This window comes from Astatotilapia calliptera, chromosome 5 (genome assembly GCF_900246225.1).
Source record: "Astatotilapia calliptera chromosome 5, fAstCal1.2, whole genome shotgun sequence".
In the NCBI taxonomy this organism is placed as follows: domain Eukaryota; kingdom Metazoa; phylum Chordata; class Actinopteri; order Cichliformes; family Cichlidae; genus Astatotilapia; species Astatotilapia calliptera.
Window position 1 is genome coordinate 22,901,071 of NC_039306.1, and position 25,974 is coordinate 22,927,044.

The following is a 25,974-nucleotide window of genomic DNA, read 5'->3' on the forward strand; positions in this document are numbered from 1 at the left end:
ACGTGAACAGAAAAACATGCAAACGTGCAGAGGACGGATGAGTGGCAACTGCAGTAGAATGAACATGAGTGTCTCATCACTTCAGGACTCATTTGTTTTTGTCTTTTGATCCAGTTTGCTAATGATTTATCTTAACGGAGCAAAAATTATTTTTCTAAAAGGAAGAGAATAACTAAAAGAGTTGAGCACATACCACCAGACATATTACCAATGCTTTCATGTCTGATGTCTCCAAGCCTGTTGTAAAAGGACGCTTTGATACTTTGGTACTGTAAAAATTTGTGAGATGACCAAGTAATGCATTCATTGCAATGAATTTCATTCGTTGTATTGGAGGTGCAATGGAGAATCCTCAGTTCTTTAGTAATGGATGAAATGTACCTAACCAATAGAGTTCCTGCTTTAGAGTGCAGCTCCTGAAGGTGAATTTTACAAAACACAGCCTCCAATGAACAGAGAGGCTCGCAGCTTTGAGACGAGACCTGCAGTCGCAACTATGTTTTTCTCCAGCAGATGTCGGTGTGGTCGCACAGGCTGCTCATCGCTCAAAGAGGTGGTGCTGCAAAACTTTTAGCCTATTTTGGAAGAATAAAGATTTAACTTACCCCCCCTCCAATGATATACATATGAAAATATGTATATGAGCGTGGTTCTTGGGCACCATTTAGATAACATTCTCACATGTTTATATATCGTTGGATGATGTTTCAGGAAAGATTGAAATTCCACAGCTCACTATAATTGCATGCGTCACTTGCTCATTAGTTCATATACTGATTGGTACAAATGGCATTCACACGGGTCTGTGTATACTAATGAGTCCATCTACGTTATAATTGAGAGCTTACAGACGTGCTGCTGCTTAATGGCTCAAAAGTCTCCGAGGTGTAGGGTTATTAAACATAATCTATCAAAATCATGATCAGCCTTTATGAATGCACCCTTGTACATGTGGAGCTATTATTTTTCAAGGAAAACGTGAGTGTGTCCTTTCTTATTGGTTTCAATGAAAACTTTCACTTTCATTTTGAAGAGCCTTACAAGAATATATCTAAATAATCTGCATAATACCATCTGGTCTAGTTACATGATAAATTCTTATCTTCGAGTTACCAGTTTAATTACACCATAAATGCTATGTGCACGCTTCAAGATTGGCTGTGGTAAATTTGCGAGAAATCCATTTAGCTTTTTTCTTTTTGATTTTTCTTTTTAAATTGGCACCATTGAACATTTAACCTATTTTTAAAAAAAAAACCACAAAAAAAAAAACATGCGTAGTGAGCAGTTTGCCATCATCCTAATAACCTAATTGGGCTATAGGTTATCTCTAATGGGAGACATTGTTTGTGCACTGTAAAAACATTTATACTCTCTTAACGGTGCGCACACCCTCCCTTCCTCTGTCCCTCTTGACTTGGTGACAGACCTAAAAGCCTTTTGTTGCAATCTTAGCCAATGGAGGCGGATTACGACATCGGGCAGCTGAGATATATAAAGAGCGCCTTTTTGACCGTACTTGCACATTTTTCAGTGACACCTCTGCACATACTCACACCTCCGTGGACTAAAATTGTACAGAAAACAACAATTAGCTTATACTGCACGTGAGCAGGCTATGCATTCACCAGGCATTTAACTTTCAATCAAAGGAGCTTGTACCGACACCCTCTGCGCGCACTTTTTTTGTTAAAAGAAAAAAAAAGAAAAAGAAAGAATATTACAAAAAGAGAAACTTCGGGGTGATCGTATTGGATTAGATGCATGTCACTTATTCTTTGCCGTTTGTAGGCTAAGACGAGGAGCGGCGCAGATTCGAGAGACGGGATCTAACGGAATAAAGTGCGTAAAAAACAAGCTAAGGAAGGGGAGGAAAAGTTGCGTTTTCTGTTGTCCACGCATCGTCATGCCGAGGTACAACTTCTTACTGTGCTTGATGGTGCTCATCTCCTTGGGACAGTCGGGGAGCGATGAGCCCAATCTGCTGCTGCCTCCTGCCAGCGAGACGCCCACGGATGCCGGGCTATCTCTGCTGGACGAGGACGCCGGTTCTCACGAGTGTTCCGCTTGTGTTTGGAGGGAGCAGAGCAAAGTGCTGAGACTGGAGACCATCAAGTCCCAGATCCTGAGCAAACTGCGTCTGAAGCAGGCGCCCAACATCAGCCGGGAGGTGGTCAATCAGCTGCTGCCCAAGGCGCCCCCGCTCCAGCAGCTTCTGGACCATCACGACTTCCAGGGAGATGCTTCGTCCCAGGATGAGTTTATGGAGGAGGATGAGTACCACGCCACCACGGAGTCCGTGATTACTATGGCCTCTGAGCGTGAGTAATAGTTTACAACCTAACAATGATATTGTCTCCAAATGCGTCATGCGCGTAATTGCGGAGCAGTATAGGTTCAAGTGGCTCAGGCCTGCTGCGGGGACAGTCGGTGACCTAACCTACTCTTAGTGATTGAGATTAAAGGAAACTAACTGGCAAAATTAGACAGCTGTCAAAAAGAGGGGATAATGTGTGAAACTGATAAATCAATAACTGGTAGCACAAAGAACCTCATCACTCTGAACGGACAGCGCCAATATGGCTTGATTGACTTTTGTCTTCTTGACGATGATGATGATGAAGCAGAGTGTTTAATATTTAGCTGCTGGACTCCTAGCTGTCACGTTTAAACTCTCCATTTCTCCCATAACGTTTTAAGAACACGAGGCATGGCAGAGCCGTTTGAATGTCAAGTGCATTATTAATGATAATGCAGCATTTGGCTGGCAGTTGCATCACTTTATCCTTTAATGTCTTCCTTTGCATAAAGACCTTAAATTCTGGAGTTATCACATCTCGAGGCCCTCTGATTATTGTCCTCTAACAATTTGCTTGCCCTCCCATTGTTTCCCATAAATCCACAGATAAACCACAGGCAGGCCCCCTCTGAGACATTTTATAAAATTACTTTTGAACCCTGGCAGCTGTGCTCTATCGCTCTTTTATAGGAGGCTCTACCGGTTCCCCTGCTGTTCATCGCAGTGAGAAAAAGTGTGTCCAAAAAGCTGCTATTGTTCGCCTCATGCAGCGGCCCCCCTCGGCCGCACTTGCCTTTTAAATGCGAAGTTTATAGGCGCAGCTCGTTTTCTTTTTTTTTCACCAAGAGTACACAAAGACAGAGAATCACTTAGGGTCGAGGGGAGTGTGTGACCTTTTCCTGGTGAAGCGCCGGGTTCAACAACATTTACACACGTAATATATTCTGCACAAGGCGGATGAAACACTCTGCAAATAATCCTTTTTTTTCACTCCCTGGTTGAACAAAGACCTATATATATGTGTATGTGTGTGTGTGTGTGTGTGTGTGTGTGTGTGTGTGTGTGTGTGTGTGTGTGTGTGTGTGTGTGTGTGTGTGTTTACTGCCACTCACCTGTAATGGAAAGCACCACCTGTCTTTGTCATTATAAAAACAAAAAAACATTAACTCAAATGTCAGCTATTGAAATGTCCTCTAAATTGCTCTATTTCAATGCAAGTTAGAGGAGGCCATATGTGCTGTTTAGTTCTCACATTATTAACATTATTTTGAACCTCAGACATCCTTCAAGTTTTCTGTTTGCGTTGATTGTTGTAACTCATAAAAAGGATATCAGTGCACAGATGATGTCTTACCGCAGGTGAAAGATTTGATTTGATTTCAAACTGCTTAATATAAGCAGCAGTTCATAAATACGTGAGTGCGGTCCCTGTTTCCCCTTTTGTTACCTGCTCACAAACACATGTAGAGTGTATTTGGTTTGTTATTGTTACCTCTCTGATTGGCTGATTAAGAAATCTCACATTCGACTGCATTGCTGACACACTCAATGTACGTTCTGGGAAACACAGTGACTTCAAATTATATTTTTACCCCCAGTTTCCATCCTCTGCACTACCTCACACGCATACATATTCTGTTTCTAATGCACACACACACACACACACACACACACACACACACACACACACACACACACACACAGTGCAAAGGGATTTGATATCTCATCAAGCCAGAAAAAGGCATTGTGTGAGCTTATTGCGCATTTCTGACAGCCCCACAGTGGCTGATTGACATTACTGCTGAATCTGTCATGTTAGGGAGCAGCACTTCCCCTCTCATCTGTTTGCCTCATCTCTTTACGTCAGCTACCCTGTTTTTTTATCATCAGCTCAGTCTCTCTCTCTCTCTCTGTATTCCCCCTCACACCCGCCTCCACCTTCTTCCCCGTTAGCCCCCTCTCTCCTTCCTCTTTTTTCCCCCCCGGTACTCATGGAAGAATTGAGAGAATGAGCGCATCTCCTTTGCCTGTGGCGCCTTAGTGATCCCACAGGATTAAAAGTGCCCTTTTCTGTCTCTCTGATAGAAGGAAGACTTCAAACACTATTCCCTGTGCACCTCGAACCCAATCACCCTTTCACAGTCGTGCACACTGCCTTTGATTGGGCCACGGGGGTTCACACAGTACATACTGAACTGGACTTGTGCCAGAGTTGCTTCTTAGTATTCACTCAAGGTACGTGGGTGCCGCAGTGGGGGTTGAGAGGGTCCATGCTTCCTGGTCTGTAATTACTATGAAATTTCATGGAAAAGTACATCTATTTATATCATAGTGCGGCACTTTATGTACTGAAACATCTCCCCTCTGTACAGCGTGCTGTTTAGGTAAACCGCTCCGCTTGTTTCCCTCACAGAAAAAGTGACTCGGCTTTGATCAGCGTGTCAGAGAATCTTTATTAACAAATGCATGCATGTGTATCTACGTGTGAGCTGCTCTATTTGTGTTCCTATTTGTTGATTTATGTGTCTAATTGTGTGTATTTTGGGGCTTGGTTTGTTTTGCCCGAGGTGGGGTGAGGATTTGACCCCACTAGTCTCTCATTTGTCACCTGTCCAAAAAACCTTCAGTCCAGACCTTCCTCTGCCACCGGCAACCTCCTCTTTCTTTTTTTTTCTCCCCTTTTCTTCTTCTGTATGTCTTAATGCTAATTTGGCACACTTTATGACTTCTGCCAGCCAGTAGAAAACACCAGAAGAAGCATTACAGTAATTGCTCAGACAGTTACTGCACTTCATTTACTGCAATAGACTTAAAGGCCACAAGAAAGTTATTGTACTGCTGGTCATTCTTTAGATTTAGTGAATGTCTTTTCTTTGCTGCAAAGAGTCTTTTTTTCAGCTTATGGATATATTAGTGTGTCCAAAATGTGAGAAATGACTGGCAGTTTGCAGCAAAACACTTAAACCATGAGTGGGACGAGCACTTAAGGTTTAGAAGAACTCAAGACCACCACATTGAATGCATCCTTAAATAGCACTTTCACTTTTAAACTATTTTATCCCGACGTTTTGTTCAGTAAATAGTAGAGGCCTACATTATGCCATTTTATGCTGGCATTGTTATGTAATCCTATTCAGGTGAACCACATTCAGCCAGCATGAGCATCGGTTTACACAACTCTCGATTAAAGAGAGACATCCACACGCATGTCGAGGTATGCATGTGCCATTTTCCACATGTGCACGCTTGTGTAGACACACAGGGTGCCCACACACACCTACTCACACAGTCACACACACACTCCAGAGAAAAGTTCTCCTATTGACAAAAAGGGTCACAGAGTTCACAGCTATGTGATATATTGGAAGAGGAGACTATTAACCTCATCAGGTCTCTTTCTTTGGCAGCAAAGACGAACCGGTAGTAACTTGAACACTTATCCCCCCACCACACACACACACACACACACACACACACACACACACACACACACACACACACACACACACACACACAAACAAGTCTTTTATAGTGTTGACCCTATAAAAGGGTCATTTCCTGAAGGTGCAGGAACCATAAAAATTAAGAGGGAGAGCGCTAAAAGGACAGAGCACCAGCAGCCGGACTGTCTTCAACTCACTGGTCAGTGTTTGCTGGAAGTTGATGACTATGTGAGGTTTTTATAGATATAGTCTCAGTTTGACGATGACACCTGTTCTCCTTGTGTAGTTGCTGGCATCAGTTCAGGGAAAGATAAACTTTGGTGTTTGAATTGTTTGGGCGCTGAGGCATGAGCGGTTTGTTTAAAAAGGAGTAAAAACTTAAGACACGTCCGTACGACTGTAGAAATTGCACAACGTACCGTCAACTTTATGGCTAATAAAATTTCAAAGGGACCAAAGTCTATTAATATGGGGACAAAATTTCCCCAGGACCTCAGGAATCTCACTCCTTCCACCCTCCTTCCTCTATTCCCACGCTCCTGTGTACCAGTCCCTGCAGCTGGCTTTTCCCCCCTGGCATTTGGAAATATACCACCTTCATCAATAATACAAGAAGAATGGATGTAAGACCGCATTAATCCATGTTTGAAGACACTACTGCACATACATATTTCCTCCTGCTGCTTTTTCAGCTGGTGTGTGTATCGCTGCTGAGTTCCTTGTTGCTTCTTTAAAGGGTTTCAGAGAGGGAGCTGGAGAAAGGTGCACCGTGGCTCATGCTATGGCTCTGGTGGGGAGGCGGAGGGAAGAAGAGAGCAAGTCCACAGGGAGCAACAAGCAGCCCAATCTTATCCTAAAGGGACAGAAATAATGGAAGGGTTTTATAGGTACAATTAAAAAGACCTGAAACAGATGTTACGTTCCACTAATAAACGAAATAATTACTTTGGACCAGTAATTAAGGCCTATATAGGGACGCGAGGGAGGAGGAGGAAAAGGGGAGTGAAAAGATAAAACGGAGCTCATTGAGGGGATTATTGTTGATGAATGTGTTCAGGCTCTGTGTGGTGATGTGTGAGGAGGTGCTGAGGATCAGTTTATGGAAGAGTCCATTAAATCTAAGGCATTTAAGCAAACGAAATGCTGCGTGGGCGCAACGTTGGATCCCACGAGGGAGCCAGTATGTTGGAAAGAGGCACAATTAACAGTGGATTACCTCATTATTATCTGCATGAAAATTTAATCAGCCTCTTTTCTGCGGCAAAAGAGAGCAGCTTCGTACCGTATTTATCACCTGTGGTTGTATTTCTCCTCACCATACCCACATCACCCGAGGACATTCATTATGGAAGTTGTGAAAATGCATGGTTTGAGTAATTTCTTTAGGGACGAGGGCCAAGTTTGATTTATATAATGTACAGCAGAATTGGATAAAGAGAAGCTCATGAAGGGAACTATGGCCATATTATGTTGATTATAACTGAGGAAAAGAGGGAAAAAAGCTTCCTCAAGGGAGGTTTGGCACAATCTGGCCACACTGACTTTGCCTTTTAGAGAAAACTCTTGGCTCAGGCTCTGACAGATTTGGGTGGCCTCAGGGATTTTTCTCAGTAGCTTAGTGAGTTCGAACTTGCAGGCAGAAGTGTTTGCATTTTGTTTAAACAGTTGACATGAATGTGTAAGGGGTAGCAGCTAAGGAGGGATGAGTTTTAAGAACAAAGGAGATTCATATTTCAGGCTGCCGGAGCTGCTGATCGGTCAGTGCGTGTTTGATTATGAAACATTTGATTTCAATTTTAAAAGACTTCACATAGTGTTTCAACATGAAGTTTTTAAAAATTCACAAGACACTTAGTGTAGAAGTTCAAAAGAGGTCAGTGAGAGTTTGCTTGTGTAATATCTGCTAAAAGTTTGAATGGCTTTGTCTGTGCATTCACATAAGATGAAAGATAAATGAGGATGTCGTCTGCATAATTATGAAACGTGATTTCATTATTTCAGCAGGCATCTAAAGTTACATAATAAATCTGAGCCAGTGGCTGAAAATTTGATGAATTCTCACCTCGATTCCTTGCAGCAGTAGCCCTGGCTTTGTTATGTAATCCAGCAACAATTACATGTTGCTGGTTGAAGGGTGGGAAGCTGCTGACAGATTGTAACTTGTAGCTATTTATTTTTATTTTTGTTAACATTACCAACCAAAAAAAAAAAAATTGGAAGCAACACAAAATGTTTCATAATTTGTTTTGGATGAATGATTAAGATTATTGTAAATGGAGATTAAAACTGGTGTTGTTGGGTCTGAATGGTGGATGTACTGGTGAATAGTGATATACTGTAGATCTCAGGGCTTGAACTGGCATGTAAGAGTCCAGTTCACCCCACTGGACACCTTTGGAAAGTATGAAAGTTTCTGAGAAATCAGTCATTAATATTATTTTAAAAATTAATTCTAATATTATTATTGTTCATAGGTATTTCTTTCTCCTACAGTAGTTCAAATTATAAAAATTTAAAATGTTTTCTGCCTTTTCACTATAATCTTTAAATAATAATATGTAATGATTGTAGATTAAATGATTGCACAAAAACTGAGAGATGTGCATCATTTGTTTTCTAAACAGCAAAAATTATATTTTCCGTTATTAACCAAGTGGGGCAAAGCGTGTGTCTTCATTTGTGCTCATGTTTTCAGTTTTGCTTTGCTTTTAAATATCAGCTGTGGCTCAGGTGAACATTTTCAGAATCCAGATTTTCTGAGGGCGGTTTTTCAAATATAAACATACATTTTGATGCAGTGGTTTAATTTCCCATCAAACTGAGCTGTAAGTGCATCACAAACCGCTGCTACGTATCGTTTTCTCACAGCATGTCAGGTGCATTGGAATGAAAAGAGTAACATTGACAATAACTACGAATAATGTATTTTTGTACTATCAGAAAAATAATCTCTAATATCTGAGCTAATATCTGTATTTTGCAGGCTTTGCAGTGGAAGATTTCTGGTGTCTGTTTGTAGTCTGCTTGTAGTCCAAAGAGTGTTGACCAATCAAATTTGAGCAGATTTGGCAAACAGTCTGCATGACAGCATTATACGTGCCAAAATAAAATCTCAGTCAGATGAAAAGATCATTTTTAGTGGCTTTTTAAAATTTTCACCTCAAACACTAAGTGTTAGACCACCTGTGCACCTTCCTGTCCTAGTCAAGAAATATATAGAGCACTAAAGTAGACAGATCACTCCACTGCAGGGACTAAACCCTAATAACTCAGCCTGCACACACACAGTCCCTCTAACTGTGAAGAGTTTAACACCAAATGCACAACCTACTAATGTATGGTTCTCGTTTTATGCCTGTTTTTGTCAGAGAGAGAAAGCACCACCTATTACATGAAGTAGTCTGGTCTAGATAAGCCAAACCAAGCTTAGAGCTGTACCTGGTTCCAGCTCTGGTTTCATGGATCTGCATTAGTGTCATTCTCTGTTTTGTTTTGTTTTTCTTTCCAGCAACTTTCTGTGTCACGGTTATTTCTAGCTATCCAGATATATGGGGCAATTTGGAAAAGTTTCATGCAATGTTTTAAAAAATGAAAAATATTGCTACACTTAATTTCATTGAGAAGCAACAACCAGAATACGCTAGGCTGTAGTTATACTATGGCTGTAGCATGTGGTATCACTTGTAGCAGGGAGATTTAGACAATAAATCCTAAAAAAAAAATAAAATAAAATAAAATCTGTAAGTAGTTCACAGGTGAATTTATCCTTCCCCGTTCCATCGTGTAGTTCAGTGATACATCCCTGCTGAAGAACTCTTAAACAGTAATCTTACACAAGAAATTTCAGATTGTTTTGAGATAATAATGTCTGTAAACCTGATGAATATCCACCTGACTGACATATTTTTGGGGTAGCTGCAGTGAAAAGTTTGAGCTGAAGCACACTCTCAACATTTTATGTGAATAATGTGAGACATTAATAAACAGGAAGTTAAAGGTCTAGAATAGCGCTGTGTGAGTACTTCTGATTGGTAGTTTTTTGTTTTTTTTAAAAAGGTTGGCTAAGGTTTCACATAAAAGTTTTTTGTTTGGTTTTGTTTTTTGCTCTTTGGGTCATTTTAGCTCAACTAGGAAAATTTGCTCTGACTTTCCTTGGAAGTTAAATGTGTTGTTGTATAGAAATGAGTACTGTGCATGACAGTTGGGGGAATTTAATACCTGCAAATTCATTTATTTTTTATTATTTTATGGCTCTGTGTCTATTAAACTAAATAATCATCTGATATTTTAGTGTTCATTCTCACTTAAGTCTGATAGCAATTTTTAAAAAATGCCTTTGAGTCAATTAAAACCCTCTACTTGCTTGTGTAACGCATGAGAAAAGTTTTGCATTTAACAAAGCAGAACATTGTCCTGTGGCTTTAATGTCCTGCATGTATGTGTGGCTGCACACAAACACAAGCAGTGAGAACCGGGCGTGCTCCGTGCTGTCCAGCTGTCCACCTTATTGCTGTTCTCAATGCGCACTCGCTCTCCCCATCCTTCTGCCCAGCAGCCGTGCCCCTTCGCTACAAACATGTGAAACTCCAAAAAAACAATGAGTTTTACTGTGTTTGCTGAGGGCAGTTGGTTTGGAGCTGGTGTATGTTGTGCATTTATGTGTGGCTGCATGTTTCCATGTGTGTGTGTTCACTGAGCTAGAACAGGGTGCATTAGGAGGTGTCTTTTGTTGCTCCTGGGGGGCTACTGTGCTCAGTCCTAATAGGAGTCTTGTGCCTGCCGTTGTCCCCGGGAAGGGCTTCTGAATGAGGGGGTCTAACTTTACACACATACACACACACACAAGTACGCACACACATCCTCCATCCTCAGCTCGAGCTCGGCCTCCCCCACCACCCTCTCCTTTCCCCTGGGACTGGCCGAGAAACAAAGAGGGAGCGGGGCTGGGGTGGGATGGGATGTTTGAGGGGGTGCACTGTGGCCCCTGTCTTATTAGAAGGGTCGTGAACGTGTCACGATGATTAATATGCCGAGGTGCGCAGGGATACCCTAGAGTCACATTTATTCAACACGAAGGCTCCCAAACACACACTCACTACAAAATGGCACATTTGCATTTCCCATTAAGAAAAGAAAATATAGATATATATGCAAATGAAACTCCTATCTAGGGTCATACTATTATGCATTATCCATGTGGACATTAACAATAGGTGACCATTTCTCTCACCACCACATCTGAGCCGCGTACTTCCACCTGATTGGTGTAATCTGCTGCACAGCTAGGCGTCATTGCAATTTCCAATGCAAGTTAGGAAAGGATATAAACAGTTTATGAACTTTGGTCAAACTATGTGGTTATTCACTATTAAAAAAGTTGTTTCTTTGCTTTATTTGACAAGGAACATTTTTGACTGATTTAAAAAATAAATTTAAGATATATAACAGATAAGTTCACATTGAGGCATACTGTGTATGTGACTGAGTGGACAGGTTGCCACAACAAAACAGTAGAAACCTTTGTAATATATATATATATATATATATATACATATATGTATAAATACATGTATGTATAAAATCTATCCTTCTACTGTAGGTGCATTCCTCGGTCTCATATTACTTATTCATTGTATAACTACACCCTAACTTTCCCTCTCCATCTGTTTTCAACAGCTTACCCGGCTCAGTTCTCATCCATCCCTCAGGAACATCACTGTGTTCACTTATTAAAAGCATTTAAATGGGCGAGGACTGTATGAAAACTGACAGATGGCATGCTGAATAAACCCTTATATTCTATAAGGCTCCTCTTACATGCATGTATAGGAGGCTAGCCATGGAACACAGGTACCCAGGGAGTCCACCAGATGTTTGATAGGCTCACCTGCAGGCCCGCTGCGTGTTGGCAGTAAAATCCATGCGCTACATATGCTGCAATTATACCACAGGGAAATAAAGCGCTATAATAATGAAGCAGGCAGGAAACATGAGGAGGAAAATCAAACAAACCTGGTTTCCTTTGCAAAAACACAGTCTCTTTCTTTCCGTCTTTAATTTGGATTTCAGTTTGAATAAAATGAGATGAGTGCTCTTACTGTAAAGTAATTAGTTTCTACTTTTCATCTTCAGTTTAGCTGACGAGAGAGGTGTTTGTGCTCCAGTAGGTGGTGCTGGACGCATAATCAGACTTCTTATCTTGACTTCATTATTGAAGTCAGTGTTAAAACACAGAGCTTATACCTGTGTAAATTGCGCAGGAAATTAAGCCATAAAAACAGTCTCTCCATAAAATTATAAGCTTTTCAACAGCGGTTACTTCAGGTGGAAGGATTAAATGTCCCACCGCTTTTTTTCTGGATCTTTACAAGCTAGACCTGCTCGTTTTGCACACGTGGAGCACTCTGGCAAGGCGTGGGATGTAATTAAGCTGCAGGCATTCATCCTCCATGGTTTTCCTCTGACTTGTGCACTAACAGGATCCATAAAGGCACAAATTGATTTCACCTATCAATGCAGTCATTGTTTAACATGACGTAGCTCATATGTTGTGCATGTGTGTTTAATAACCGGGGACCTCGCTGGATCACGGCGTGCAGGCCCTGCTTCTCGGATTACTCTGCTTGAGAAACTGACCATTTCATCCCCTCAGCATTTGTTGGATTTTTCTCACAAAGGCGATGAAATGTGTTTGCAAAGGAAGTGCTGGTGTATTCACGTCCTCATCTGCAGTGACTCAAAACAACAAAAAGTATTAATCACAAGCAAATTTGCAGAATAATTCATTACCAGTTTTGTGCTGATGAGCAAACACAACACCACCCACGTTAATTGCTGTGACCCCAGCAACCCCCCAAAAGGAACATTGTTTGTCCAGCGTGAGACACTGTATAATTTACACTCACTAATGACTTGGAAATACAGGCTGAAGGACCACGTCTGTCCCTAACTTGGCCCTTATTCAATGCTTGCCTTGGACTCTTCTAATGGACAGTCCATTTGTACCTCAGTGAATTCTTATCCCTCAATGCATGCCCATAATTAAATTGCAGTGTCCTCTCCTGGTTTGATAAACAATTCACTATTGGCTGCAGAATCTCCACCCTAATCAAAACAACAACAAAGTGATTCAGCGTTGTTATGTGTGCGCCTGAGGTTTCCAACGATTCTCTGGTGAAAAGGCGTGACGTGAAGAAAGACATATTACTATTGCCAAAGGGTTGACCTTGACCTTCAAACTCAATCTGGCTGTTAGAGCTGCCCCTCCCCAGCACCCCTGAGATGTAAAGAGGCTGACAGGTTTGACCCCTGATCCCATTTCTTAACTAGGCTGAGGTTCCAAATAACCTTTTGACCCAGGAAGCAGGTTGCCCGAGCAACCTCAGATTTAGCAATGATTGACAAGTTGATACAGTTTTTTTTTCTTTTTTAAAAAGATGGACAACCGCAACTCCTAAAAGTGCAGAATCTGTAGTTTTAATTTGTCCGATTTGCTCGGAGATAATGGACAGTTTAAATAATCTATTGTACTCTCGGCACATTATTATGCCAAATAAGTACAGAATAAATTTCCCTTAGTAAATGAATGCTTTACATGGAAATGAATGAACGAATTCAATGGATGGACGTGTCATTATATCAGATGGAGGTCTATGTAAATGACCATGTGCAGATCTGACATGTGGTGCAAATCACCAAAACACCAGAGCCCGCCCGAGATCATGACAGGAATAAATCTGGCTCTTTAAGGGGACGCCTTGTGTTCTGTGACATAACCCTTAATCCAGACCCCAAATACATTAGTAAGAAAGGGACCCACTCGGAAAAAAAAGAAACCTTGAAATGTTTTAGTTTTGCTAGTTAAATGCAGGGGTGGGCCATTTCATTATGAGTGACCCAGGGGAATCTAAGGTTACCATCTGTCCACTGGCCACCATTACAGATTCTTGTTTTTATATGCAAATGTATCTGTTTTCCAACCTTAATGTAATCACACATGTAACTGAATAGATAACTGACAGCCTTCAAGCAGACAGGCTGAGGATGGCTGTCAGTTTACTACAGACATGCTGCTTTTATTAAAATAAATGTTAGGGGGGGTTTTGTTTTGTTTTTTAACATTGTCATGCTGTAAAATGAACACCAGGTATCTCTCTCGGTTTAGATCACACTGTTTCTGTAAATTATGGGCACTTTTCCAGGTGTTTACAATCTAACATAGTAACTATAGTTTTCCTCAAAGAACCTACAAACTATTACATCTAGAATAAGAAGTATCCTTTCAAGAGTGCAACCCTTTTTAACTAATTCAGTGCTTCTGTTTATTTGTGCCATGCAGGCCTATCACAGTCGTTGGCTTTATGATCCATTACAAAGCATGAAGTAGTGCATATGTGCTTTCTGATGCCTTCACAATGCACTGTTTATTTTTATATTAGAGAGGAGAAAATCCCACTTTTACTGAAGCTTCTGTTTTCCTCTGAGTATTCATGAAAGCTGTTCTGAAACAGTAGAGAAAGAAAGCTGCAGAGTGATGCTGCAGATTCTCCTAATTAATTAATTCTTTGTTATCTTCTAAAGACCTCACATGACTCAGTTGGAAGGATGCCTTTTGTTTATTAGCAGCATATGAACAGAGCGTGCTGGTTTGTCCTTTTGATGATGATGGCGATTTTGCATTTGTACATCCAAAACACTGACCATTAAATTGCTACTACTTTATTTATTTATTTGTCTGTTGTTTTAGAAAAGATGATGATGAAAACGAAAAACCATGCGATTAGAGGTGGAAAACCAGAATAAATATGAGTACTTTTTTGCATTTAGATTAAAATGCAAACACTCTTAATGCTGGTGAAACGACTGTCCACGTGTGCTTCAATAAATCTGACTCTCCTCTGTTTCACAGCGGAGCCTCTGGTGCAGGTGAATGGAAAGCCCAGCTGCTGCTTCTTCAAGTTCAGCCCCAAACTGATGTTCACCAAGGTGCTGAAGGCCCAGCTGTGGGTGTATCTGCGACCGCTGCAGCAGACCTCCACCGTCTACCTGCAGATCCTGCGACTAAAGCCAGTCACAGAGCAGGGCAGCCGCCACATACGCATCCGCTCCCTGAAGATAGAGCTCAATTCCAGGGTCGGCCACTGGCAAAGTATTGACTTTAAGCACGTGCTGCAGAACTGGTTCAAACAGCCCCACACTAACTGGGGGATCGACATCAACGCCTTTGACGAGAGTGGCAATGACCTGGCAGTTACCTCACTGCGACCTGGGGAGGAGGGACTGGTAAGGACCCTCAGACCTGTCCCTGGGATGGGGAGGGAAATCACTTTGTGCACATGCAAATTCAGATTTTATTCAAAGAAGGCAATTAGAAGATCATATTATTAGTCGATAAGTTGGTGTTAATAATCGAACAAAAAAGTGAAAGAAAAAGCTTGAAGGCAGTAATCCTGTGCATCATTTCTGTCTCTCCACATATTTTTACTTCTACAATAAACTCTTTGAAGCACGTAGAGTAAAATTTATACACAAAATATACCAGTCGCTAGTGAGGAGCCACTACAGCTATACCGTGTTTTTTTAATGATCCCCTTCCAAGTTTTACATATATTGTAATATTGTTTCCTAATATCAGATTAACATCAAGTACAACATCAGGATAAACATCCTGAGCAGACTGTAAAATAAAATAAAATAAAATAAAAACATGTGGTATCACAGAGACAAAAAAATGACAAGTATATTTTAAAATATACAATAATGAGATAGGAAGAAAACACAGGGGTGTCTAAGCGGACGAAATTGGAGGTCCACAAAAAGGGGAGTGTATAATGCTGTTTCAGATCGGCCACCATATTATGGATATCAACAAAGTCTAATGACGTCTAATGATACAAAAAGTTCTTTCTGTGCAAAATACTTTTCAGAAAATCTGATTTTTATTCCTTTAGTTTTAGGTAGAAATCTTTTTTTTTTCACTTTCTTAAAGATAACAACACCAGTTAAAGGACTACTCCATTTAAAAATGATCCTGCTAGGACGAAAACATGTTTATTTGCAATGGTTCACCTTGGGGAAAATGTGAAAACTTTAAGTAATTAAGACTAATTTTTACCCAGTGTTCCTTTGAATACTTGGGATTTTTTTCCACACTGCAAGTATGCTTCACTTTTTTCAATGCTAAACCTCTGATGTAATGGATGGAGCTGCTTCAACCTTAAACCTCAAAGGAAAACTCATGAACCATTAGTCTAGTTAGCAATCCCAGAGTTACTGCAACTGACAGTTACAACATCCCTGTTGGATTATGTAGGCCATCTATCCTGGTTAAGCAACACCAAATATTTACCAAGTGATTATTTGGGTCAGCTCTTCACAACACGTATCAGGGGTCAGCTCTGGTGTCTTGGCCAATAAATCGCTGCCTTCTGAGCACACAGCAGTGTGCTATATTATTCTTGGTAACCCAAGAAAAAGGAAAAGATCAAAAAGACATGCAAGTGTACAAAAATAAAACAAAACACAACAAGAAAGAAAGTCAAACTCTGCTTCTTCCTGATCCTCTGGGTCTTTTTTCTACAACAAAAGCCCTAAAGGCCAGGCTGACATGGTCTCACCCCAACAGCCTTTCAGCTTATTTCCTCTTTTCAGTGTGCTCGAGCCCAGCTGGAATCACTGTGAGGAGAAGAAGGCTTTGTAAAACAAACATGATGGAGTAAAATATTTGATGTGCTCGCCTCTGCCCAAAGGTCAAGGTTATGGTAGCCTGCAGATGACCTCTTGGGTCATGAATCAAACCAAGCGTACAGAGTCAGCTATCGATGTTTGAATAGACCAGTTTCTCTCAAAGCCCATGGAGTCAGTGCTCAAATGGAAAGTTGTGTTTCCTATTCAAAGCTGACAAATTAATTCATACATTTTAGTTAATTATGAAATGACTATTCAATTTAATTCTTTTTCTTTTCTTTTTATACTTACAAGTGTGGTTTCTTTGTATTCTTTGTACTCAGAGTTCAGTAGAAAAAGAGTTAGGGGCTGAAATGCTTGCCGTGTGAGCGAAGTGCTATGAAATCCATTTTGTTTCGTTAAAGTAGATCAAAGTCTTTGTAGAGGAAATATATTTGCTCTTACATTATTTAGTATCAGAGATTTCTACTTTCCCATCAGATCCTTTGCACACAGATGTCCAGATCACCACATGAATATTAATGATGGAGTTATAAACCGTATGTCACAGCATTGTAAATGTTTCATTTACGATAGAGTCAAGAGCCCATATGGTTTGTTAGATGAATTGAGCACCTGACATGGCACAAAGCTTACAGAATCTGCAACTGTCGTACAGGGACATGCTATTTGTACAATTACTAGACTTTTATTTCAGATATCAATTGCTTATTTTAGCACAGATATTACTAGTAACAATCATTAAAGTGCCTCAGTAAGACAGTATGACAATTGACAGTAAGTCATCACTGTATGTATACAGCACTCATCTTTATCAAGGATTTTATGATATATCTGTTATTTCTTCTGTGATTTTTAGGCTACATTTGTAACTCTTCTAATGCTCATCATGTTGCTATAACAAAGTGCAAATACTTCGTTACTGTGCTTAAGTAGAATTTTGGGGTATCTGTATCTGTACTCCCTACATTTTCAAACAAGTATCTGTACTTTCTACTCCTTACATTTGCAAAACAGACTCATTACTTATGGTTTTGACAGATTTGAGGGAAATTATTATTTCATGTCACTGCGAGCCCTAGAACATCAAACCAATCTGAGCCTTAACAGCAACACATGAAAAGCAGTCCTGTTAGTCTATTAATCACTAGAGGATGTCGCATAAAAAGAGACAAAAGAGGTAAAACCACGTGTTATAATCAGGGGTTAAACTGTTTGTGTCCAGTTTTTTACAGCTGCTGTATTTCGCAGGGAGAGAAAAAAAGAGAGCTAACTTCACTCGGAGATGAAGAAAGAGAGGTTATATTTAAAAGTAAGGACTGCTCAGTGGTAGTCCTAGTGTTTTTAAAATAGGTATTGTGTCATTATGTTTTTTCAAATTGTGAGACCTGCTGCAATGCAGGTCTCTGAGGGAGACTAACTGTGTCATTTAAAGGTGGCATGAAAAAAAATCAGCAGTTTACTGCAGGATAAACAGATTAGTTTGCTGTACTCTGGTGGGTTCAAAGTAAAGAACAGTGTGTGTAACTGGTGCACAGTGGCTGTGGTGCTCATGGTCAGCGTTAGGTTACATCAAGTGTAGCAGAGATGAATTTGAAATTAAGCTGATGATGTTAAGACCCATAAAGACAAACATAAAGACTGTCATTGTAGAGAATGAAAATAGGCCAGGACAACTCATCTGCTTACATCTGGTTCAATTCAGTTGTGTAAATCCACAAGAAGCAGTAACACTCAGAGCAGTAGCAGACTAGATCAGCTGAAAACAGCCTGTACATTAAGAAAATCCAATAGAGCTCTCAATAGAAATTATTGAGAGTCATGAGTCCCTTTCCCGATGGCGAGCCATTAGAACTGATTTTAGGGTTCCTCCACATGCTGAATCACACTTTAACCTCTTCCTTACTCATTTTCATTTTAGTACTGATAGTCTGTGCTTCTACTTAAGTACAAAATGTCTTTACTTTTGCCACCTCTGCAAATAACTACTCTGAAGTCACTTTGGTGGGTTTTTGTACTTAACTCACTGAATCCATTTTGTGGTGGATTGAGTTGGTGTGATTATTGGTGTCTTTATTTAAAATGCACTGACTGCCCCCTCCCTTGCATGAGGTGAGATGTTTGCAAAGGTTTCTTGGCCATAGCTTACAAATCTGAAGCTGCACTCTCTCTAAAGGGCAGCAGGAGGCGACACCTTAGGTTGAAAAATGCATTGATGATATTCTGATCTCAGTCAGTGGCTTTAAATCTTATTTGTAATATAGATGTTTTAGATTATGAATCCTTTTAGAGTGAAACAGAAGATTAAGCAAGTAAGGGTGGGCCGATTCTCTGCCTGCAGCACCCTGCCTGTCTATGTCAGACTCTTTATTTGTTCTCAGTTCAAGATAATAAAGAAATAGTTCAGGATTTTAGAAAAGAAGTTATTTTTTATTACCAAAGTTTGATTATAATATTTACAGTATTGAGAATATGAAGCTGCTGCAGTTTAGCCTAGTGCAAAGATTGGAAGAAGGGAGAAACAGTTAGTCAGGCTTATTCCAGAAACAGATGTCCAAGGATGCTGATTAAAACACTGCTTTGTTCTTTAATTATGTTTTTTATTCCCACAAATAAATATAGGAAATAAACTAGAACAGAAGTAAACTGTTTCATCACAAATAGCAGACAGGCGTAACGACTTCCCAAAGTGTGGTTTTCTTTGTGTGGTTGAATATGCACTGCACAAAAATGACGTGTGGATGGATAAAATGTTCTAATCAGAGCTGAAGAAAGAAAGATTTGGTTGATTGTAAGAATCCAGTTGATGAATGGTGCAATTCCTATAATACATAGAAAATCCCAACAATCAGATAACTGCCTATGAGCAAACACTTGATAACAGTGAGAAAGAAAAACTTGGTTTTAACAGGACGAAACCTCCAGCAAAGCCGGGCTCAGGGAGGGGGAGCCATCTGGTGCAACTGTTTGGGGGTGTGGGTAGAAAGACAGGACAAAAGACACACACAGAGAGCCGGAGTTTGAAATTATTACTAATGATTACATTATTAAATTCAGAGTGTAGAAGAAATGCTCCGTGCATTATGTGGAACTAAGGGAGAATTTTTTTTATAATTTTATCAGAATGTAAAAGCAGGAAATTAGAGGTCATCCAGGTCTATATGTCTTTAAGACATGTCTGTAGTTTAACTAATTGGTGTATGCCATCTGCCTTCATGTATAGATAAAGCTGGGTGTCATCTGCATAGCATTAAAAATGTATGCTATATCTTCTAACAATACTGCCCAAGAGAAGCATATATAATGCAAAAACATTCTCCATTCACATGAAAAAAAATAAAATAAAATAAAATAAAATAAAATAGATATGATTCATTTAGAAGTATATTCGAAATATCAGTTATCATTGCTGTATGGTAATAGGTTAAAAGAGTTGGTTGCTGTCCAGCTAGACTGACTGAGATGAGTTAAAACAGTTAATAGCACTAACCCCCAGTCACACAGGGCAAGAGTTGGTTTTACAGTACCTGGCAACCACCAGGTATTGTGGTTGCCAGGTAAAATGAGCATTCCCCAACCAGTTGTGAATTGTTGCTGGCAGTTGATGGCTAAAGCCACAATCATGTAGGCAACTTTTTCTTTGAAGGCAAAACTTCTTTATTTCTGATAGTGTCACGCTTTTTACGATTTCACAAGAACTTGTACAGTAGCTGGACAGTTTTTGTAAGCCCTTCACTTCCATTCAAAGTATGATGGCAACTATATGCTAGCTATCAAAGCAATCACAGGGAACCTTTTGTCAACACCAATGACTGGTGGTTTCCATGGACGATTCTCTAGTCCTGATTGACTGGTGCTCTATTCATTTTACCCTACATTATCACATATTCAACATGGTTGACAAGACAATGTGGTTTTTACTTGCAACAGCGAAAACCACACGGAAATGTCAGTATGGGCCCGCTCCTTGTCATTCTGCATATCTATTGGTTACACAAATCTACATTACAAGGTGAAGCTTGACCTCAGCTGGCACATTCTGCTCTGCTTTTTTCAACACTGTGACAAACCATCATTGCACAGCACAGGACATAGAAAAGAATCGCTTCTAGGGTTCTTGCATTCTATGTGAAAGGCCTTAAAGATCATCAACCATCTGTCATCTTGAAATCTGACAAATCCAAGTCTGCTTTACCCATGTCTAGTGGTTAGTATGCCCTGTTACTGGAACATTTGATTTCCTTGACTCATTATACCACCAAAATGTAAGAGTTTAAAAGAAACACATACGAGACACACTAAATTCTCAGACCAAAATGTTGAAAATAACTGATGTTATCTAAATGTTTGCATTAGCCAATTGTCAGTTTATTGTATTTTCCTTTGCTGTCATGTCTCTGCTGTTGTTCTCTTATAACCACCTCTTTCTTTTTGTCCTGCCCCTCCTCCCCCTGATTCCAGCAGCCGTTTCTGGAGGTGAAGGTTCTTGAGACAACCAAACGTTCTCGGAGAAACCTCGGCCTGGACTGCGATGAGCACTCCACTGAGTCTCGCTGCTGTCGCTACCCTCTAACTGTGGACTTTGAGGCGTTCGGCTGGGATTGGATCATTGCCCCTAAACGCTACAAAGCGAACTACTGCTCTGGCCAGTGCGAGTACATGTTCATGCAGAAATACCCGCACACCCACCTGGTGCAGCACGCCAACCCGCGAGGCTCCGCGGGGCCCTGCTGCACCCCAACCAAGATGTCTCCCATTAACATGCTCTACTTCAATGACAAGCAGCAGATCATTCACGGCAAGATTCCAGGGATGGTGGTGGATCGATGTGGCTGCTCTTAGGCTGCTGGAGGAAGCACATTTGTGTAAAGCCCACATTAAACCACCTGAAACCCTTTCTGAGCTCTCCCCTGGCACCAGAACCCACTCCTCGGCACCAGATTTCACTTCTGCTCAGCCACAAAAGCATTCCACTGGGTTTCCATTTGTCCAGTAATTAAACTGATTCTAACTGTACAAAAAAGTTATAAATGAAATAAGAATCAAAACAGAACTGAGTGATGGAAATACCATACATTATGAATGATTTAAAGAGGCTGTACTTGTGGAGCAGCTTTCGAAAGTGGTAAATGAGGCGCTATAGGACATATGTTAGTTTTGTGGGTTTTTAAAATATTTTTTTAATGACATCTTTGTGAAATATCCAGGTTAGTGGATTGAAATGACAGGAGACAGGAGTATTTACACTTTTAAGAGCAATTCCAGTTTTGAGGTGAGTTCGCAAATACTTCATTCCACAAATGCGTTTACTTCCAGTGTGATAAAAATGTTCTCAAAGGGGCATTATCAAAATTATTTTGCAATCCATCACTTTAACAAAAGCTCAGAAACAAAAACAAACACGATGTGAATAGGTTTAACTTCTGGACGTACCATTAGAGGAAATCCAAAATCTTCCTAAGAGTATTAGAGATATCCAAAAAAAAAAGAAACAAACAAACAAACAAAGAAAATAAAACTGCACCCTCTTTTAATGTGTATTACCTGAGTTTGACATTTTCAAGTATCTCCAAAATCTCTCCACGGCAACTTTGATTTGTTTTGTTTGTTTGTTTGTTTTTAGATTTTTGTAATTAAATATTAAGAAAGGGTTATACAGATGGTCCATAACATGTTATGTAATATGTAATTTGGCCTCTGTAATGAGAGAGGCTTTCAAATCAAACCCTTAGGATGTGATTCAAGTTCAGCCTTAATTTAAGGGGTTTAACAAAAGTATGGCGTTAACTGTTTAGGAGCTATTTTCATATATAGTTCCCCATTTTCAGTGGTTTAAAATTAACTGCATAAATTATTATAGTTTAAATATAAGAATTGTTTTAATAGTTGAATTTTTGAATTGAACTATTGTTTGAATAGTTGAATACTAAAATGCAGTCTACAGTAAAAGCTACCCTCTGAGATGCATGCTCTACTGCAGTGATGGGGAACTCCAGGCCTCAAGAGCTGATGTCCTACAGGTTTTAGGGCTCACCCTGGGTCAACACACCTGAATCTAATGGTCAGTTCATTACCAGGCATCTGGAGAACTTCAAGACATGTTGAGGAGGTAATTTAGCCATTTAAATCAGCTGAGTTGGATCAAGGACACATCTAAAACCTGCAGTCCGTAAATTGTCCAATTACTTTTGAGCCTTTGAAAGCTATGGAAACTATGGGTATGAGAACTATGATAAAAATGAATGAATTCCTAAACAATTAATTAATATCCTGAACTTCAATCACATCTTGCTTGTTTTATTTAAAATCCATTGCAGTGGTGTAAAGGGGCAAAAATCTAAAAACCATCTTAGTCCAAAAATCTATGGACCTAACTTTACTAGTTCAGCTCCACATTTAAAAACAGATACATAAACTCAGTATTGCTGTTAACCATTTGGCAAAAAAGAGTTTACCTTGCACACTGAAGTCTAAAGAAAAACTGAAATCCAGATGCACCAAGTTATTCAGTACTGTTTTGGGGAGAAGGAAGAGGGCAGGCTTTGCCTTTTTTTTTGTTTTTTTTGTTTTGTTTTGTTTTGTTTTTAATTTATCCAACAAAGGAAAATCTCGTTCAGCTTTTGCAGTAAATGTTTAAAACAGAGAGTTAAATGCACTGTTTTATAACTTGAAGAGGCTCGGGACTGAATATGTAATAAAAATAAAAAAAATAACAAAACAACAAAATGCATACCCTGAAATAAAAGACTCAATGCTCACTATGTCCTAAGTGAATAATTGAGCTGAAATTAACACAAACCACGATTACAGTTTTATCACTTTAAGTTTACATTTCTTTTTGTGCAGTGTTTGTGGTAGATGCATTACTCCTGACACACCAGTTCATGCTTCTTCTTTTTTTTTTTTTTTGCTAGTTTCAGAATGGATAAAAATACAAATGCAAAAGTGCAGTAATGTACTAAGACATTTTAGCTTTTATGATTTACAGCAAAGAAAACAAACAAAAAAAAGATAATTTAACTCAACCACTGATTTTAGCTTCGAAAACATATTTGACTGCATTTTGAAATGCCCCCATCCACATCAACCTCAACTGTATCATCGCTGTCATAATGGGAAAAAAAAGTATTTGTTAGTGCTTGAACGCAGAGTAGAATTAGTATGCTTGAAGCTTGTCTTTGTCTCCTGGGTATCAAAGCAAAGATATCCTTTTGTTATAAACGAAAGCACTATGCTGTTGGATAAAGGAAGAGCCTTCTGACATTATATATAAATGATATATGTATATATTAAAAAAAAAAGAGGGGTACAAAAACCTTTTTGGGGGCACTCTACCTTACCAACAATAAATTTTGCACTATGGGACGTTCATGGCGTGAGGAGGTAAGTGTTGTGTTTTACCAAGCACAAGAGAGCTTGTACAGTATAGGTTAAAAAAAAAAAAAGAAACTATTCAAGCGATGAACCATAAACTAGCGAGGTTATCACTTCTTTTGGATGCCATCACACTTTCCTGACTTTGTCTGAAGCGGGGGCCTGTCCATACACTCACAGATCTCTATCAAATCTTGAACCTGGATGTACTGTAGCAGCGGCCTGAAAGGCCTCCACGCCCGCTTTGGCTGATAAGTCTTGTGCGTAATAAGTGTCTGGATCAATGACTGTAGAATGCTTTAACTGGAAAAGGCCCGCCCATCAACTTTAACCTGTCACCGCATTAGAGAGACTTCATTCTTTTGACGTAAAAAAAAAATGAGTCGAGTGTCTTACGTAGAAGTTTGGGGGGGATTTTATATTTTTTGGTTTTGTTTGTTTGCTTTTGCCTTTGTGTGTGTTTTAAGTGAAAGCACCCATGTAAGAATGGGAGGAGTACCCAGGGACTGTTAGCCAAAGTAGAGAATGACATGTTGTGTGCTGTAACTTTTATAATTGCAGGAATATGCTAGAAAATTTCAAAGGGAGGGAAAAAAGTTGGTTTAGGGGCAGTGGTTGGGTTAAAAAAAAAAAGAAAAAGCTGGTCCATTTTTATTTATTAATATTAAATACAATGCATTTCAAAGTCTGTCTACCTCACGTTAGCCTAAAAATTTGCTATCAGTTTATCAGAAACTTTTACTCATAAGAACATCCCCACCCCCACCCCAACCTTCCAAAAACAGATGAAAACCACAGGGTCCCCTTGCTCTCAGGTTCAGATTGAGTTATTGACAGAGTGACTGATGGTACCAGTTCTGGTAACGCGTGGTCAAAATATTAACTATGGTTAACGCTGTTGAGAAGTTACATTTTGAATTTTAGTCTTTGTATACTGGTATATGTAAGAGGGGTTTTTTTTCCATATAATTATATGAGAGTAAGAAATGTAAATACCAACCCAAATGTTGACATTTATGATGTTTTGGACAGGTTCACCGCTTCTAATGTTTTTCTCTCTTTCCCTCTTCATCCCTCTGTTCTTTGTGTAGTTAAAGAAAAAGAAAAATCACCCCACGTTTGTAGTTCTATGGTTGTGCATATGAGTAACTGTTCAATTATTTTTGCCTTTTGTTGTTTATTTACTGTCATTTTTCTTTTGTACAATAAATCATTTATTTAGCTTATGCTGCTTTTGTTGTTCTTAAGGTTTGCATCTGCGCAAATGGGAAACTTCGGACCACGCAGAATAAAATGAACTAGTTCACAATCAAAGTCCACGCTTTAAAATACAGAACCAAGTTCACAAACTAAAAATGAATTAGTCCACCTGCATGTTTTAGCTATTCTTTTTCAAAAGAACCTCAACCTGCCATCCTAAATACTCTATTTTCTCTTCAAAAATGAAATAAATTACTGTTTACTACTATAGAATCACAGAAAGATAAATGCAAAGAAATGTACAAAACACAGTCTTTCAATTTTACATTTTTATGTATCAGGACATAATAATGATCCAGCCCTTAGCAGCTCTTACAATTATGTAAATACACTACAGTAAGAAAGATAATTCAGAAGTGGAAAACATTCAGTTTCAGGGAAACTGCAAAAAATCTAAGAGCTACAGGCCTCAGTTAGCATCTTAAATATTAAAGTTCATGACAGTACAGTTCAAACAGACTAAACAAGTATGGCTTACTTGAAAAGAAGAAAGCCTCCTTACTATAAAAACACCATGTCAGCATGGTTTTCAAAGCACTGCTCAGGTTTTGCATTTAAACAAACCACCAAACTTCTGGAACAGTCTCCTTTGGACAGACAAGAGAGTCGAGGTGTTTGATGCACAGTGCTGTATTTGGGGAAAACCAAACACAGCCTATCAGCACAAATACATCACATCACCAGTCAAGCACGGTGGTGGAGGGGGTGACGATTTGGGTTTGTTTAGCAGTCACAGGACCTGGGCACCTTGGAGTCATTAAGTCTGAAAGGCCATCTGTCCGACAGGCAAAGCTTGGGCAAAATTAGGTCAAGCAACAGGTCAATGATCCCAAACACACCAGCAAACCCATAACAGAATGACTGAAAAAGAAACAAATCAAGGTGCTGCAACAGCCCAATGTCCAGACCTCA

The 25,974-nt window shown here is 39.6% G+C and overlaps 1 protein-coding gene across 2 annotated transcripts; it reads left to right on the forward strand.

Moving 5' to 3' along the window:
• Positions 1-1,469: 1,469 nt before the first annotated feature.
• On the forward strand, positions 1,470-22,504 carry LOC113022640 (growth/differentiation factor 11). 2 transcript variants are annotated; one of them, XM_026168254.1, is made up of 3 exons: positions 1,470-2,321; positions 14,651-15,024; positions 20,890-22,504. In XM_026168254.1, the coding sequence occupies exons 1-3, from the start codon at positions 1,907-1,909 to the stop codon at positions 21,268-21,270; spliced, it is 1,170 nt and encodes a 389-aa protein (XP_026024039.1). In that variant the 5' UTR covers positions 1,470-1,906; the 3' UTR covers positions 21,271-22,504. The 2 variants fall into 2 exon arrangements, with proteins under 2 accessions (XP_026024039.1, XP_026024040.1); XM_026168255.1 differs by having other exon boundaries at positions 1,471-2,321; positions 20,893-22,504.
• Positions 22,505-25,974: the final 3,470 nt, after the last annotated feature.

Coding starts and splice junctions, on each gene's coding strand:
- LOC113022640 (XM_026168254.1), top strand. CDS start 1,907: ATGCCGAGGTACAACTTCTTACTGTGCTTGATGGTGCTCATCTCCTTG. Junction 2,322..14,650: donor GATTACTATGGCCTCTGAGC/GTGAGTAATAGT, acceptor TCTGTTTCACAG/CGGAGCCTCTGGTGCAGGTG. Junction 15,025..20,889: donor GACCTGGGGAGGAGGGACTG/GTAAGGACCCTC, acceptor CCCTGATTCCAG/CAGCCGTTTCTGGAGGTGAA.